Below are 17407 nucleotides of genomic sequence, written 5' to 3' on the forward strand. Positions count from 1 at the left end.
GGGGGGGGGGAAGGTGGGTTGTTGGCAATTTTTCAAGGAATCAGTGCCCCGTCCAACCGGAATGTCGCTCCCTCTTTGCACGCAGGGCGAAGGAGGGAGAGGGGAGGGCTGGTGAGCCGCTCGAACTACACAACATAAATGATAGTACCGGTAACAGTATCACTATATAGTATATAGAATTCCATACCGGTAGAACGTGTATCCGAAGAGAGAAGCCAGTCGTCGCGAAATGCATCTAGCGAAAAATTGGCAAAGGGTCGCTCGTATTCACCGATTGGAGACGAGAAGTACTTTTCTTTTTTTTTATTGGTATTACAGTGGTTTACCTACCATCGATTTTAGCCATCGCGTCCTCCCCCACTTTGTCCACCCTCAGGTTCCATATTGGGTACGCTCCTGACAGCACCTGGAAGAGACACCTGACCGAGTCTCACAGGCAGGACCTTCAGGGACCACTGTACCGTACAGAGTCCTGCCTTTGAGGGATGTCCTTGTGACGCATAGAAGAGATAAGGATATCTTGATGGAGTACATTTTTGATTTGTCCAGAATTACCCCTTGTGCCATCGGGCAAGACTTCGCTGTCTTGGAATTGATTTTATGGATGTTGGCATTCGTGGCCGAAGACCCTGTCGAGGAATTAGTATCACGAGAAGACTGAACAGTGTTCCGGATGAACGGATGGAGGTCTCGCTGCTCCGGGAATTTGGATACTCAATAATTGGATGAAGGTCGAAGCAATTGCCAGGAAATAAATAAAATTAGCTAGTGATCCAAATCGAGTTAACGTCAGGACGTAATTAGGATTGGTGGTGAGATTGAGGAGTAAGATGGGCATGAGAATGGATGATGGGCTCATCGGTTAAGGGGTCTGATCAGGGGGTTGGAGAAGTTAGTTAGCCCTTATTTAGGTCGAAAACCTCCGAAATCTAATTACCTGAGACGTGCTCCCGTCTCGCCGACTCCATCAGAGTTTGTCGTTCTCCATCTTTGTAGTTTTGACAGCTGCCCTTGACGTTTACGTGAAAGACCTGAAAAAGATATAATTACGACCTAATCGGCATTCTACGAGTTAATATGAGAAAAAAGAAATTCATCTTATCATCAACTTTGATAACCTTGTACCCTGTTGACGATTTTCCGAATTTTCTCAAACTTATGGAATATTCGTCTAGTCGATTCGATAGGGGTCAATATACCTTATATCTTTGAACACCTATACCGTGTACTTTATACCCTCTACCTTTCTAACTTCCGCCTACCAAAAGTGTTGGACGTGCACCCTTACCTCTCTGCCGTCATATGCATCCCTGTTAGAGCAGTATTGGTAGCTCGGTCGATAAAACAGCGGAAACTGCTTAAACTGCAACAACAGAGCGCGTTACGAATTTTCTAGCCGACGGAACATAGTTGCGTGCAGCAGGTGGAAGACTAGATTGGATAAAAGATAGAAGAGGAGGAAAGGAAGAAAAATGAAAAAAAGAATAAAAACCAAGTGGATGGAGTAAGGAAAGGAGATGGCACGGCGGAGTCTGGTGGAGTCGAGGTGCTGACGGTATCCGAGGACAAGAAGAATAAAAAGAAAAATGCATAAAAGCGAAGAGAATAACAGAAACATACATTGAGGAATGAATCGAGTAAGGAAAGAGGGAAGACTTCAAAGTTAGTAAAGGAAAGAAAAAAAAGCCCAAAAAAAATGAAGGTAATATCATATGACGGGAAGTGAGTAGAAGAAAGGAACAAAGAAGAAGAAGAAGAAAGTAAGAACTTTCACATTCGTTCAGAGCATCCCTACTGCAGCTCCTAGATATTCGTATAGCTTTCACCCCCGAAGTCAGAGTTTATCCGAGTTTCGAAAAAATGAAAAAGTATACCGACAACAACCCTTACTCTGCATAGATATTTTTGAAAAAAAAAGAAAGCACACAATTTTTTACTCTTACACCAAGCGGCCTCGCGGAATTATACGAAAATAAATATAGGCGGAAAATGATTTTGGTAAATTGACAAAACGACCCTTACTCGGCAAACGTTATGGCGGCTAAGGGTGGTTCTCAATCGTCTCGCCACCAAGAGAGTCTAGCACCACCAAGGGTAACCGTAGGTAAACCCTGGGCTTTAGCCGGGGCTTAACCTATGCTAAGCGTGCTAACCCGTCTTCCCTAGACTCGACCACACTGTACATAGATTACAATCTAGTTTAATTGAGTTAGCCTTCCCCTCCCCGTCTTCCCGTTAATTGCTCGAAACGCGCAACCCCGAGTGGCACCTTTTTACCGGCAGAGGCCGAGACTCTTGACTCACGATTAACAAGTACCTACAAAACGTAGATCTATAGACACAGCCGCAACTACGTGCCTGGAAGCTATAGGCCTGGTACGCGGTACGACCCCTGGAGAAGACGTACTTGGGCGCAAACCCCTGTGGCAAAGGAAACAAAACAAAAAATTAAACCAAAGGTGGGGTACGTATAACAATAAGTTTAAGTAGGTAAGGGTGAGTGGCGGGTGGCAGAAAATAGGGGTTGGGCATAACCGCACGTGTTACGCGGCAGAGTCTAGGGGTTGAGAATCCCTCGAAGTCGTAGATTATAAAACAATCGAATAAATTCAGGGGTAGGTCCGCTCGGGAGATACAGGAGTCGAATATAGACCCTCTACCCCTTTCCGGTAGAGCTGCGAGAGCGAGAGAGGCTGAACTTTGAAGGGGTGGATATGGAGTGAGAGAGAGAGAGAGACATTAAGGGTAGTTTCCCTCCAGGATTCAAATGGCCTCGTTTTAAATCGATTTCGAATTGTCTTCGCGCATCGCTGAGTGGATTCGGTAAGGGTGGTAGGTACTGGGGGGTGGTAAGAGGGTTAGGGGCAAGGGGTCAAACTGTACCAGGTATGCCAACCAGAAGCTACATCCGGCTAAGGGGAAGACGTTAAGGACGTAAGGATCGCTACCGAGGAAAAACGTCGCGACGCCCCAGGGAAATGGCTGCCAAAGACAAAAGACGACGCCAGGCGTCTCGTCTCGGACTGATTAAACTATCTTCTCCCTTGTACCTAGTTGAAATCCTTTGGCAGCGATGTTTGACCTGAAAATTGAACGACCCTAATTCACTGGCACCACCCTGAGCTACGTCGTCGTAGGTGCCTTCGCAATATGCCGTCGAGGTACCACGTCTGAGCGGAGGCCATTTTCAAGTTGAATTAATTTTTTTAGCCATCCCCATTTTTGATCGTCCGCAGTTCATTGAGTTTTTTGATATTCTGAACGAACGGAAGCAGAACGAGTGGCAGGTCAAAAATTACTAGTATCCAACACTGCTGATTACGGTTTATCGTGTACACGCAATATTTATCTAATTATTACGAGGGACCATGAGACAAATGTTTAGGGGACTCTTAAACAAATCCATCACCGTGCCTTATTTCGCTATTTTCGATTATTCGTAGATCGACTCGATATTTGTATGGTATAGATATACTGGATTCTCTTACCCAATGGTATTTACCTACTTTGTTGCATTTTAGCGAATCCTCCGAGAATTGCAAAACGACTTTGGAACTTGCAGTCTCGTCAGAGAAATACGTTATGGATTAACTATTATATAACTGTATATAACTTTTTTATGCAAGATTACGTGGATTAAAAGTCAATAGGTAACAACTGTCTAGGAGCAACAATAGTTTTTAGAAATTATAACTAACTCCCAACCGCACGGTTTAATCTACTTTACCCGTTTTCTGTTATAGAAACGGGATATGCTTATTAAGGAAATACTTTAAAAATCAAATTCAGACAAAAGGAAACTAATCGTTATTTAGAGTATATAGTTTATATTATATAAGATATAAATTTGAAAAAAAATTTCGGCAAATCTTTTCAGAAATATGACGTATGCTCTTGAAACGTATATTACGAATAGTTATTCGTGGGGGACGATACCGTTCGTATTTTTGTGTCGCCCTATGTAATAGAATGTAAAATATGAATAACAGGAAAAGTATGTAAAAACAGGAATATGAGGTAAAATGACGACTAAGACATAGCTGATATTACACTGATATATTTTTCTTCCATATTGCTTTTTTTTTTAATTTTTTTTTTTTCATGAGTGGTTTTAATATTTATTATTAAAAACTTGGATACCCCGACTCGTTTGGTTTTGAAAAATTTCTAACGATCGTTATTCGCTTAATAACGTAATAACACTTTCTTTCTCTCTCTCTATCTATCTATCTATATATTTATATATCTCTGTCTCTCGCAGCATGAAATCCTGACGCACAACACATCAGCCAGGATCATCTGGTCGAATCAAAGTCTCGTCCTGCAGAGCGTGACCAGGAGCAGCGCCGGTTCATACGTTTGCGCTGCCACGAATTCCCTCGGGGAAACCAAAAGCGAACCGCTGCCGTTTCGCGTGAAATGTGAGTAGATTTCTAATACGTATATATATATAGTATAGTGTTAAGATCCATGGGTATTGGACTTTTCAGTATAAGGGAAGCAAGACTGATGTCAGGGACGGATACACGAAGAAAGAAGGATTTTTGAAATATAAAATAAAAAATAATATGATCTACCGATGGAGATATGAAATTTTCAAAATTTCACCATATACTGCAAATATGGTTTTGGAGGTCGGTGGTTGAGAACATAGTATACACGTATACGTTCGATAGTAAGGAATTGGTGAATATTTAACGCGTACTTAGCCCAACGTACATTTTTTATACCCAATTTCCGGTTATAGGCCGCATCCCAAATACACGACGTATATAAGAACGTTGAATAAAAATATGCGAAAATTTAAAGGGTGGACCTTTTTTTTTCTACCTTTTCTTTATGCAGTATGACTTCACGGTACCATCACATTACCCTCCTTTTATTGCTAGTTTCTCTCGTCATATTTTTTTTTTTTTTATAGAACTAAAAATCCTTCGTCCCTGTAACCCATCCTGGTTACATTTGACTCCTTGGGACTCATGCCCTCCTTACGACATCCGGCAGAGTAAAATTTCCTTTTTACGGGTTGCCGCGTTTCCGGAATTCCTTTTGGGACCCTGGCACACTGTCAAACTCTACTTGGCGTCGCGACGCCCTCGTGGATTTCGTCAATTATTGATGAACGACGGTATCCGCTCTGAGGACGGTCATAAATCTGGAAGTAGAAACGAGAAAGGCTCCGGTCGTCCTCGCTGAGAATACGCTAATGGAGAATCGTCCACGCTGGAGAATTTGGGGGTTGAAAATTTTCGAAAAAAAAAATAACGATTCCAACCCCCGCCCTTAATTTGTCCATTTTATTCGCGAGCCAACTGACTTACTCGTATAGCCCGTAGTACCCGTCCATACCCCAGGGCTGCCAACCCCCTCGAATTTACCCCTAGAGAAAAGGCGGACGTAAAGGGAAAGCGTACGGGGCGAATACGGCCTTGCATAACTCTGTCGTTCGTTTCAAGTGGATTTCGCGCTCGTAAAAGGACGCCGTCAATAAAACGGTTGACGCGTGCCCGGAAAACGTTAGTCCTTCGATCACGATTGCCAACCACGCAGTACCTCACTTCAGGAGGTATTCCGACAACTTGCCGGATTCTTTATATTCGCCAACTTTACGTGATTTTCACCAGGACGATGCTCCGAGCAACATTAGCGCTCTAACCACACACGCTGCGCCACGTGCTCGTCGACACCCTTTCGTTCGATACCGATACATATAGGACACTAAAAAAATCGAACAAATCGATAGAATTCCTCCATGCGTCATACATATAGTATACCTATATATATAAATATATCAGACGTCGTCAATCTTTTTGTAATCAGACGCTTCAGGACATTAGAATTTTCAACTTCCGGTATAGATATTCTCCTCTCTCTCTGTATATATATATATATATAATCATGTAATAAGTATAGTTTGAGGACCCAGGTGATTAAGGGGCATTCACAATAGCAAGCTAACGTTTTTTTTTAGCTAATACCCTCACGCATCACAGCATTGAAATCCTAACCTAACCTAACGAAACACTTTCTAAGCTCGTGACAACTGCGGATGTCTAGCATTAAAAAAAATAAATTTGGTGTGACAGTCGCTTTATGGGCCTCAAAACATACATTATGTTGAAAAAACTTTGAGGTCCGACCCGAAACTATACAATTGTTCTCAAACTAGCGGCTGTATTATTCAAACTGTCCTCAAACTATACTTTAATTATTTATATATATATACAACAGCAACTAGAAAACATACCGGAAGTAACAAACTAACGAGTATACATCGGGAGGCAAAACTCAAGTCCCGACGTCGCCGATTCGTCACCCCTTTAATTCCTCGAGAATGTTTACCCGGAAGTCAGTCATCAAGTTGGAGCCTTTGCTCGGGGTGCTTTAGGTTCTCCCGAATCACTGGGATCTAGCGGGATGTCCTATATCTATGTACCCAACTATACCCTACAGAACAGAAAACGGAAGGAGTCGAGTCGCAGAGTGTGCGCTTGTTAAGGAAGTTAGCCGATATTCCGGAAATTATGGGCGGGATACTAATGTCTTCCGTGCTCGGAGAATTACGGGATAAAACGAAACGATGAGAAGGACAGAGACACGTTTGTGCGGATAGCGATATACGTCAGAGCGAGAGAGTACGTGTGTACATGCGTCTTACTAGGTAAAGCAGAGGGAAGGATGAAAGAAAATGGAATGGAAGGAAGAGCAAAGTGTTCAAAGTTGGCAAAGTGACTCATCGGCAAGACGCTTCAGTCCCTTTTCAGTTGCGCGGGAACTTTCAATAATTCAAAAGGAACGCGTCACGCACGACCGACCGAGCGCTCCTCCCGTTTTCGTTAAGAAACGAAGTGCCAACCTGCCAGCATAACGGTCGGGGAAGCCGCAAGCTGAGACCCACGGGAAAGATTTTACCTTCGGTAGCGACGCTACTGCGTGGATCCGTCTTGACGAAGAGAATTTTTTCGAAATACCAAAGTTAACCTGTAAATACTATAAAAGCCATCCCCGCTCCTGCATTATCTACAAGGTACACGTGTTATCTGTCGTCACTTTCCGTTACCTACCTGTTACGCTTGGACCAATCAGGGGAGATGGGTCCTTTAGCACCCTTGTACAGTACGCCCCTGGATCTTGTAGCCATGGGGTAGCAGTGCCGTTAACGTTGCTTAAGGCTGCATTTGGATCTTACGCACTCATCAGGGGCTGCACTTTGCGAATAGACTCTCGGATGGCTTTATCTCATCCCGAGAATTGGCACCAATCGACACTCCAGAACCATCACTGAATAGTATTCCGCTGAATGATTTTGTCATTAAGTATATTGCGCTGTAGCTGCGGTTTACGAGAGGAGCACATTGTTAAATTTTCAATTACCGTCTCCTTACTGCTGTGGTACTATTCGAGATAAGGAGAGGTCGTTCCGGGGTACTAGCCAATCGGAGGATAGCAACTGGGATTTTCAATAAGTGCTAATCGATCGAATAGATTGATACAGATTGAAATTATTTAATGAGGGTACAGACCAGCAAACAGTGCTTTGGGATGCTGCCAGTTAATTTATATATCTCTGTATTAAGTATATCCATTGGTATCTGATCCTCTCATCTCACGTAGCTATCGCCTATAGCATACCGTCGTTCAATCCGATTATCTAGATGGCTATCTCGACGCCTCGTTAAATTCAAAAACCCTTAGTGATATGTATGCATGTAATAAGTGTCGAAGGATATACATGTATACCGGCCGGCAATAACCAAAAGCACATGAATAGATAACCCACGTGAATTTCCATACCGAATATTTTAACCTAACCGCGTCATCCAACGTTATACGACGTTAATGCTATTCTATTAATATAATACAGAATGGCGCAGGCTTTATTTATCGCTCCAATATTTCCGTAGCATCCCTGAATATAACGTATACGTGATATATAAATTAATCCTACTGTCCCGGTACAGGTGTGAATCGGCCTTTTGAAATCCGGCACCAAGCCCCGCAGATCATTATTTTCAAAAGGCCATTGTTATGATACGCAAAAAAATTCTTCACTAGAAAATCCAAATATCTCTCTGTCGCTGCGCGTGCAGATTATAAGCCGCCCGTGTTAACCTGATTAATAAATCAATTGACGCATGCGCAGACGCACCGGTCTGCACGGAAGACAGGATCGTCGTGATCGGCGCGTCGCGTGGCGAATCCGTCGACGTGCCCTGCAAGGTCGACGCCGATCCACCCGCCCACAGCTTCAGGTGGAAGTTCAATAACAGCGGCGAAACTCTCGAAGTCGCCACGGGAAGATATTCCATCGAAGCCAGCGGCGTGAGCATCTTGAATATCACTCCGGCCACGGAATTGGACTACGGGACTTTATCGTGCTGGGCAGAGAACAGCATCGGTTCTCAATTCCGACCGTGCGTCTTCCAGCTGGTGACTGCCGGTGAGTGACGTATTATTTATTTGTGAAAAAGTAATATACGAGCACAATAGTTGTCGTTCTATGCACTGTATCGTGGAATAAAGTCCACGTGTGTTTATTGTTATTATTATCAGGACGAAGACTGTTTTTAGTGCATTGGAAATTTGCCTTCCGGTTAAACAAAGCCGGCGGCTTACAAAAGCAAAGTAAATAGCACGGGCGAGGATGGTAAACAATATTTCAGGTTGCATGCGGACGCGCCTTTTGCTCCCTGTTGCGTCAGTCTCTTGTATCAATACCATGGAAGCCCCGTAAGTGCGTATGCTCCTTGAGGAATAATTAATACCGACGACGTGATGAAATCCGAGAACGAATTACAAGACGCCGTCGGTTTGCACAGTACGTTGGTATTTAATTGGCAACGTTAATTATGTAGAGTATGCCGTAATAATAAGTTGACTAGCGTTGGGATTCTACGGCACTGGATCCGGAGCCTGTGTTAACGGCGCAGCAGTAGCCGCTATTGTACCAAGGATGGTTTCGAAGTTAACATGGCAAATCCATCGAACCGGTTCCATATAGTTTCCGCTTCTCCCGCCAATAGCATACACATCCACGCTTACCTCCATTCTACTCAACAGTTCACTTCCAGTTCTCTGCTATGAGGGAGTCAAACATTTGATCTCACGGTGTCTGCGGCTACAGCTGCAAATTACAACGTGAAGTTTGGACTGCTGCTGTTCCTTGGTATTATCGGGATCGCACCCTTAGTTGGCCCTTCCTTCTACGGCCCCTTCAGGCGTACAAGGGTCACCGGTACATTCGATACGCGGGACTCTTTAAGACAATTTTTATCGATCCCCCCTCCCCAGGTCTATGATTTACAAATATCAGTGATCGAAGTCCGGCTGGAAATTGGGATTAGTGGAATTTGAGAAAAAAAGGATATTTAAGAAATTTTGTAAATGCTCGCGGAAAATTGACAATTACAATTTTTTTATTTTTATTTTTCTTGTCGCGAGAGACTCCAAAGGAAATTGAATGTGGAATTGGGGTAGATTGAGGGAGAGTCGTAAAGTTCGCTACGAGAGCCATCAATTCTGTGGAAAGGGTTATGGCGAGTGGACGGTAGGGGAGGGGGTAGTACTTTGGATTTCGTTAATTTTAATAATATTTATCAAGCATATCGCGAGACATTCGACGGGATTGGATTATTTTAATGGATTTCGTGGGTCCTGAGGAAAGTGGGGGGGTTCTTTGGGTAAATGAATGAGCTCTTTGAGTATATAGATATAGGTATGATGTACTGTTGGTATATTGGGTGGGCGCATAATACAGATAACGAATACGAATTTGAATGTCAGCACGGAGATACGTGTAAAATTATGCAGGAAAATGTAAAGCAAAAGGGATGAAGCTCCTATGAAAATTGTGGAAACGGGGTTAATCCGTAACAGGGCGAGGGCTCGTATTTTCAGGGGACTTCGCGGCATTTATATACCGCGTAGTGAAGGCCTCTGGTCTTTTCTGCTTTCTCATAGAGGAAGCTATGTGACGATGGAACATTTTTTTTCGAGGTCTTCATGTCCCCATGTTCAGAATGTGCCAAAACGTCGAGAAAAAACATTTGGAAAAAATTTCCGGATGTGCTTATGTGCAGCTCTATAATGCCTTCATTTGCTACAATTTTCGTCATGATTCAAGCTGCGGGTCAGATTTTATGTCGTTTTCAAATTCCCAAAAAAAGGACGCTATCACTCCAGCGATGGCAAATTTTTTGATACTCGTCTAAATAGTTCTGGACGAAGAGATTTGTATCCAAGGTTAATTGGTATTGCATTTGGAATCCATCGAGAAGTTTTGATTTTATGATAATTTGGAATTTTTCGAAAAATCAAGTTTATCCCTGTAACTAGCGCTTACTTCTACGTATCGAACAGCAATTCTCTGCAAGTATGAAATATCATCTAGCTGCAATACATAAAAAATTTCGCGGTTCGGTAGTAAATGAAGATTCATCTATGAGGAAGCCAAAGATATAAAAAAAATGAAAATACTTCCTCATATAGGGACTTTCGTACACTACCTGCGATTCGGAGGAAGCAAATTGCAAGTTTCAACTTACGGCTTGTTCTTTTAATTGATCACAAAGCTACTTTTAATGCTCGAATTAATCCCACCGAAAGCACGCACACGTACGATCTCATTTATATTTTTGGCATACAGTCAGCATAATTTAGGATTAATTTGCACAAAAGCATACGGGGGTTTACGATATACGTTGAGCCACGTGAGTCTGACGTCGCGGCGCTGACAGCTGACATAACGAATTTGTATCAACGTCGTTGGAAAAGTCGACGAGACGAATTGAAAAAAAAAGTTTTGTCCGTTCCCTGTCACGATAATACTTTTTTTCTTTCTTTTCTTTACTTTTTTAATCACCCCAATCCACATCTCTCGTCAAAGAGAAACTCTCCGTCTGTTCTTTCATTCCATCATTTCGTCTCTCGGTTGTCTAACCATCCTCAAACGTGTCTGACTCTCTTCGCTTATTTCTCCCTACGAATTAGCCATGTTATCTTTCTCTTCTGCCTCTGCCTCTGCCTCTGCCTCTGCCTCTGCCTCTGCCTCTGCCTCTGCCTCTGCCTCTGCCTCTGCCCCTGCCTCTGCCTCTGCCTCTGCCTCTGCCTCTGCCCCTGCCTCTGCCTCTGCCTCTGCCTCTGCCTCTGCCCCTGCCTCTGCCTCTGCCTCTGCCTCTGCCTCTGCCCCTGCCTCTGCCTCTGCCTCTGCCTCTGCCTCTGCCCCTGCCTCTGCCTCTGCCTCTGCCTCTGCCTCTGCCCCTGCCTCTGCCTCTGCCTCTGCCTCTGCCTCTGCCCCTGCCTCTGCCTCTGCCTCTGCCTCTGCCTCTGCCCCTGCCTCTGCCTCTGCCTCTGCCTCTGCCTCTGCCCCTGCCTCTGCCTCTGCCTCTGCCTCTGCCTCTGCCCCTGCCTCTGCCTCTGCCTCTGCCTCTGCCTCCCATTGATTCTCTTTGACAGAAATAAAATTATTTCCGAAGCTCGCTGTTATTGCAACCGCTTACCGCGCCGGGATATTGAAATTCAAGGCAGAACTGTATAGAGCAATGTTATTTTATGAGGGGTACGAAAGGAGAGACGAAAAAGGCGGGAGGGACCGAAGATTGTGAAAGGTTCGATTCCCGAGCGAAGGACACTTTTCGCTTATCTTTTTTCAAAAAGACAAATGAATAACATTTTCTTTTCGTTACCGACGAACGCGACACGCTTTTATTATTTACCATATTTCTTATCCCATCTAACCCCCTGATCACCTGATTAAGTTCAAACAATTATTTAATCCTGGCATTGTACTTTTTGTCTCGCCGAATAATAAAAGATACAAAGAAAATTCTAATTTAACTAATTATTCTCATAACTTAATGTACCTTCATAACAATGCAGGATACTCTATCCGACCTCGTTTACTTTATCAAAGACTTTTTATATACCCAGTGGCAACTGTACTTATGGTCACGATAATCAAGTACTTTGCTCACTTATTCCTGGGTCACGCGTTATATCGATATATCTGTATATAAAACTTTATTTTTTCTAATAACAATTACAGGCAAACCATTTCCCGTCCGCAATTGCACCCTGGCTAATCAGACCTACACCAGCGTCGAAGTCAGATGCGTCCCTGGCTACGACGGCGGTCTCCCCCAGAGCTTCATCCTCGAGGTCTACCACGGCGACCTGGACCTACCAAACATCCGGCCGCTCTACAACGTCACGGCCAAGGAGGAACCCGTCTTCGCGCTTTCCGGCCTGGAAGCATCCGTCGACGCCGGAGTTCACGTGGCCGTCTACGCCGCGAATGCAAAAGGACGCAGCGCGCCGGTTATCATGAGCGAGGTGACGTTTCGCGACGCCGAGAAACGCACCGGTGAGTATCACGGAAAATATTACAAATTTATTCAGCCCTTACGATTACGACTTAGCAAATGTGTTTACACGATGCTTTATAAAAAGATTTATCAGCCTGGTATCAACGGCGAATGACGGAATAGATCGTAAAGGTAAAAATGTCCCTTCACCCATAATATTTATGACCCCTGTCCATTAAGATGGCCGACTTATCTTCGGCTTCGGAAGACTTATAAATTTTGTCCTTTTTAAGCAATTTCTTCGCCTGACGCCGATGTATATTATATATTTACTTAGGTGGGCATAAGACAGATCAAATTTCAAATCGCAACGAGTAAATCAGGATTTACATAAATATATATATATATATATACATGCATATAGACACTGCAGAGAAATCTCAGTGTACAATATCACTTAGTTCAGAATCTTATATAACTAGAGATTGTTGGATTGCTCATATATATATAACGATTTCATATATATATATATATATATATATACACATGTATGTGAGAGCAAATAGATAAGTATAAAGTTCTGAACTGAGTTCACGCCCGCAGGCAAAGTTTCTCGAGGTAGCAGAGTAAGCCCCCCGCCCCTTCTAGGAAGATCCTTGCACTTCCTGATCCAAAGGTGCAAACCCAGGTCGACGTGGTTCTGGATCAATAGGTCAGAGGTCGACTGACCAATGGATGCATTTGTTAATTAGAAGCAACTATTAGGAAACTACAAGACTAAATCCAGCATCGGAAGCTCCGGGTAATTTGAAATTCTCGCCTTCCTGCCGGGATAACTTGTTGGTTTGAGGTCATCGTACGGCGTCCTAAGGACTTCCGGCTCCTTATCGAGGACTTTTGGTGAGACGCTATCGTTATCTAGGATTTCGATAACCGGTGTGATTAGACGCATAGGGGGGTTGAACGAGTGGGAGTTTTAGGTTGGGCGAGGAGAGGATACAGTTAGATCAGAAATGAAAAGACTATGAGCAGGTGCTAAAGTAGGGTGGGTCCGACAAGATCAGAAGAAAGGGTCTAGGGGGTCGCCGACCTACCGCCACCTTCAGCCTTGGCAGATTCGCCCGAAGGTGGTTAGATAACTGCTATGGCAATCTTATAGATTGATACGAGGAGAGAGCCCAAACCACCTCAGGAACTGCGGGCGAACCTACCACCCCCTGGCAAGGGGGGTGGTGTCAACGGTGAGGTTGGTAAGCAAGACGGATCACCCCAAGACAACACCCCAACGACCAACACTCCGCACCCATTGCACGTCTGTGTACGCGTCGCGACGTCACTACTTGTCTGGAGATAAGCCGTTACGCGAATGACGTCACTTTCGAACCAGTCACGAACCTGATTGCGAAACAAGTTTCTTTGGTGCGATCAGCATTAAAAGTGTGCTAATCTATGTGAACAAGTGTTCATGGACGTCTGGTTTATTTTGAAAAAAAAAAAAAAAAAAAAAAAAAAAAAAAAAAAAAAAAAAAAAAAAAAAAAAAAAAAAAAAAAAAAAAAAAATAAATAAACTCGGTAGCTGTCACATAGAAGGGAGTGACTGGAATTTCATAGTCTCTTCCTTGACTCGACGAGAATACGAAATATCAGGGTTGAGTGTGTTGCTACTATTAATCATTTTCGTGACTGTTCTTAAATCAATGGAAAATGGGAATTCGGTCATCCACTTAGGGGTGGTCTCGACTCGACTTTGGCCCGCGAACAATTTTTACATTTATTCATCAACCTATGAAAGCAGACCGAATAAGCATCGTAAGGGCCGCGGTGGTCGTCGAAACCGGAAACAGGAAGTGCCAGACGCACGAAGGCGTTTCAGCTAATCTAGTCCGAGGTCATGCCAGATTCTCTGACCTCTCGCTGAATTACATTCGCCGATATGATCTGCCACGGCAGTCTGAAGCAAATTAAAAAAGAAAAGGGAAAGGAGGGGGGGCGAGGGGGGCACCCAGGGTTGCTCGAGTCTCCCAACTCCTCATATCCGCAAGGGTCGAATCCTCTGGAACGTTCCAGACGATGACTAAGGAAATGTTAAAGGGCGACCGGTAATGACTCCTCGATGGCCACGAAGAAGAGGAACAAAAAGGGGAAAAAGGGCCTCGACGAGCGTCGCCAGGCGTCGTCCACTTGTACCCAGACAAATAATGTGGGCGAGGCTTTACGACACGGGCAAAGGTAGATGAGCATATCCGGTGGCAGGATGCACCGGAGAAAATTCCTTGCTGAATTTCCGGGTGCGGAAGGATGCTGGGGTAAAGGACGAGGAAAATTACGCTGGCGCAAACCGCACGCGCGTTACGGCCTTAATGTCGAAAAAGGAGAAGAGCCACTTAATGAGCAGCCGCTGTGTATTCCTATCTTGCCGCGGAGCTCCGAGAGGGCGCCACCATTATCTGTAATTGCTTACCTTAATTCGGCTCTCGTTATAATTGAGAGAAAAAAATTGGTAATAATAATAATAATTGCCCGCGTCATAATAATATTTTTATCAACGATTATCCCCGGTGTCGGTTTATACGATTATTTATTTTATTGCGTCTTGCCCCCGCTATATCCAATCTATGCAAATCGAATGCACCGTAGGCCTCCGGTGGAAATAGTCAGGGCCGTAAAATATTGGGGTCAGGAACCTTCCTGGGTTCCATATGTTGTCGAGGTATCTACGCGTCATGGTTAACATTATGAATAGCCCGGGTAGCGAACGCGACTAGGAAATTGCTAATATCGCGGAAACGCGAAATAATCGTACGCCAGACTTGAGGGACGGCCTCCTCTTGCAATCAGTGGTTCTCAAACGTTCGAGTTCCGAGAGTAATTTAGAAGGTAAAGAAAAAATTGTATAAAATTCAAAACCAAGTATACCGTATGTTTGACTTTTACCTCACAATGTTGGACTATACCCCGTATGTCGCGTCGGCACTTCTTTTTTACCTCAACGTCTTTCAACGTCAAAGCAATCGGATATCGTCCTACCCGAAGAAAGAATACCGTCATTTTTGTTACTTTCGCGTAAACGAGTGATATACGCGTTTCCGATACTCCGACACCAGGAGGATTCACCTGCCGACACGTGCCATATCAATTTCAGCCCTCTCGGCATTTTTCACCAGGTTAAGCCCAGCGCCGCGAACCGTTCCGCCGAGGCACAGGAGGGGATGCATGAACTGGATGGGAAAAATAGACAAGAGGAAAGAACGGCGGGGTGAAGAAGAGTGAAAGAGAAAAAACGAGATAATAGAGAGAAAAAAATATTATTCCGCGTCCGATCTGGCGTTCGGAATAATACGACGCTTTACAGGGTATTTTATAGCGGTAACGGCAGGCGGGGAGGAAGCACCGCAGGGTACGGCCCTGGTTATATATCACAGTCACAGATAACCAACCACTCTATTGTACCCTTAACCATCGTTTATATTGATATGACGGCTGATCTACCTCCCAGCCCTCCTCACAATTCCCACCCCTCTTTTCTCTCCTGCCGATAGGTGATACTCACCCCCTCCCGATGTGCCACCATGTTCGCGTGGATGGCGCGTGAAAAATGTCCGGGTGAGGGTGCCGTTAGTACCCTTTTCTTAAAAGAAATGAAAAAAAATCGAGAGGATTGAAAAGGGTGGAGCAACCCTTACTGGTCGTTATAATCTCTTCTTTTTCTGTATTCGTTTAATTTCAGCCCCTTTTCAATCTTGTTAGTGACTGCACCGACGTTCCTAGTAGCGTCCGTTATACGGTACAATTCGTATTCCGCAGCGAATTGCATTGTGGGTAGTAGACCGAGAAAGGACGAAGAAAGGTAGATCGTCGTCGTATCGAATGGAAGCCAGATGTAAAAGCCCATTACTTGTAAAGTCTATTAAAGGAGACTACTGGGCTATCGAGAGCATCAGATCTATCTGTGGACTGAATCGGACGCATTAAGCTAGATCTGGAAGTACCGAGGTACTTCGTGACGTTTCATTCCCCGTCGGAGTATCTCTGATTTATTCTTTAAGTTGAAATGGCCACCGTCAGATAGCGCCATGGTCACTCAATGGTTTGAAGGAGCCGAACGAAACGTCGATGGGGATGAAATGGGTGACGAGATAGGGATGTACCGTTCGGGATCAGGGTAGGTTCAATCAGCGGTAGTGCTCCTTGGCACTGGAATATACACCCCCCGATAAAATATTGGAAAATAAACGAAGTGCAAGAAGTCGATGGCAGCGCCGCCAATGCGGTAGCGTCACGAACGACGGATAGAAGAACCTTAGGGTTGCTTGAAGATGAGGGAATTTTACGTAAGGCCGATTGATTCGACGCTCTCATACGTGTTCGTCCCTTCGTGATCGTAAGGGCAGTTCACTACTGAATATGGCATAGATGCTGCTACTGGAAAAGGTTACGGGGGTTGTTTGGGGCCGCGAAAAGGATTGGGGTTTGGCTTGGTATAATTTCCCACAACGAGGCCGGAATTGTCCTCGAGACATTCGCACCTAGCACCCCTTATTAAGACCCTTGACCCGGGGGTTGAGTCGGGCGAATGGCGTTTTACTAGGGTGGCTTAGGACGCTACGCAAATCCTACAAACCCGATTACTCACGAACGGGGGGGATGGTTTTCGCAGGTTTTCTCGGGACATTTTCATACGGGTACCCCGAACTCGCCCACTAAGGGGTTGCGCGGCATTGTAAAGGGATTTTCGGGTAAGCCTAGTCCTCGCTCTCCCACTCCTCCCCAAAACAACCCTTTGTCTAAGTGTAATGCCGCTAATGCAGCCTCTCGACACGACCGACGCCACCAATGATCCCGACCGCAACCGACTACCCACCCCTTTCAACTTTTCACACTTGTCTCTCTTCTGACTTACCCACCTTTCTCCTGCTTTCTCTTACCGACTACAACCAGCCAATCCTCTTTGTTAAAGGCACAACCCAACGTGAAAAATTATTATCTACCTTACCGACAGAGCAAGGAAAGCTGTCCGTCTCTCAAATCGTATTCTCTATTATCCTTACCAAATGGCAATCAAATATGCATATTATCTAGAAATACGAAATCTTAGGTCAACGACC

General features: G+C 44.5%; 1 protein-coding gene across 3 annotated transcripts in view; it reads left to right on the top strand.

The window, feature by feature from the left end:
- The window catches only part of LOC107262974 (nephrin), a 217882-nt gene that overhangs the window by 192945 nt on the left and 7530 nt on the right, over window positions 1-17407 (top strand). For all 3 annotated transcript variants that reach the window (XM_015729734.2, XM_015729735.2, XM_015729736.2), the window contains 3 exons: window positions 4262-4421; window positions 8144-8440; window positions 12044-12361. In XM_015729734.2, the coding sequence (XP_015585220.1) occupies window positions 4262-4421; window positions 8144-8440; window positions 12044-12361 (775 nt within the window). The remainder of the gene's footprint in view (window positions 1-4261; window positions 4422-8143; window positions 8441-12043; window positions 12362-17407) is intronic.

This window comes from Cephus cinctus, unplaced genomic scaffold (genome assembly GCF_000341935.2).
Source record: "Cephus cinctus unplaced genomic scaffold, Ccin1 Ccin1_scaffold0129, whole genome shotgun sequence".
NCBI classification, from domain to species: Eukaryota; Metazoa; Arthropoda; class Insecta; order Hymenoptera; family Cephidae; genus Cephus; species Cephus cinctus.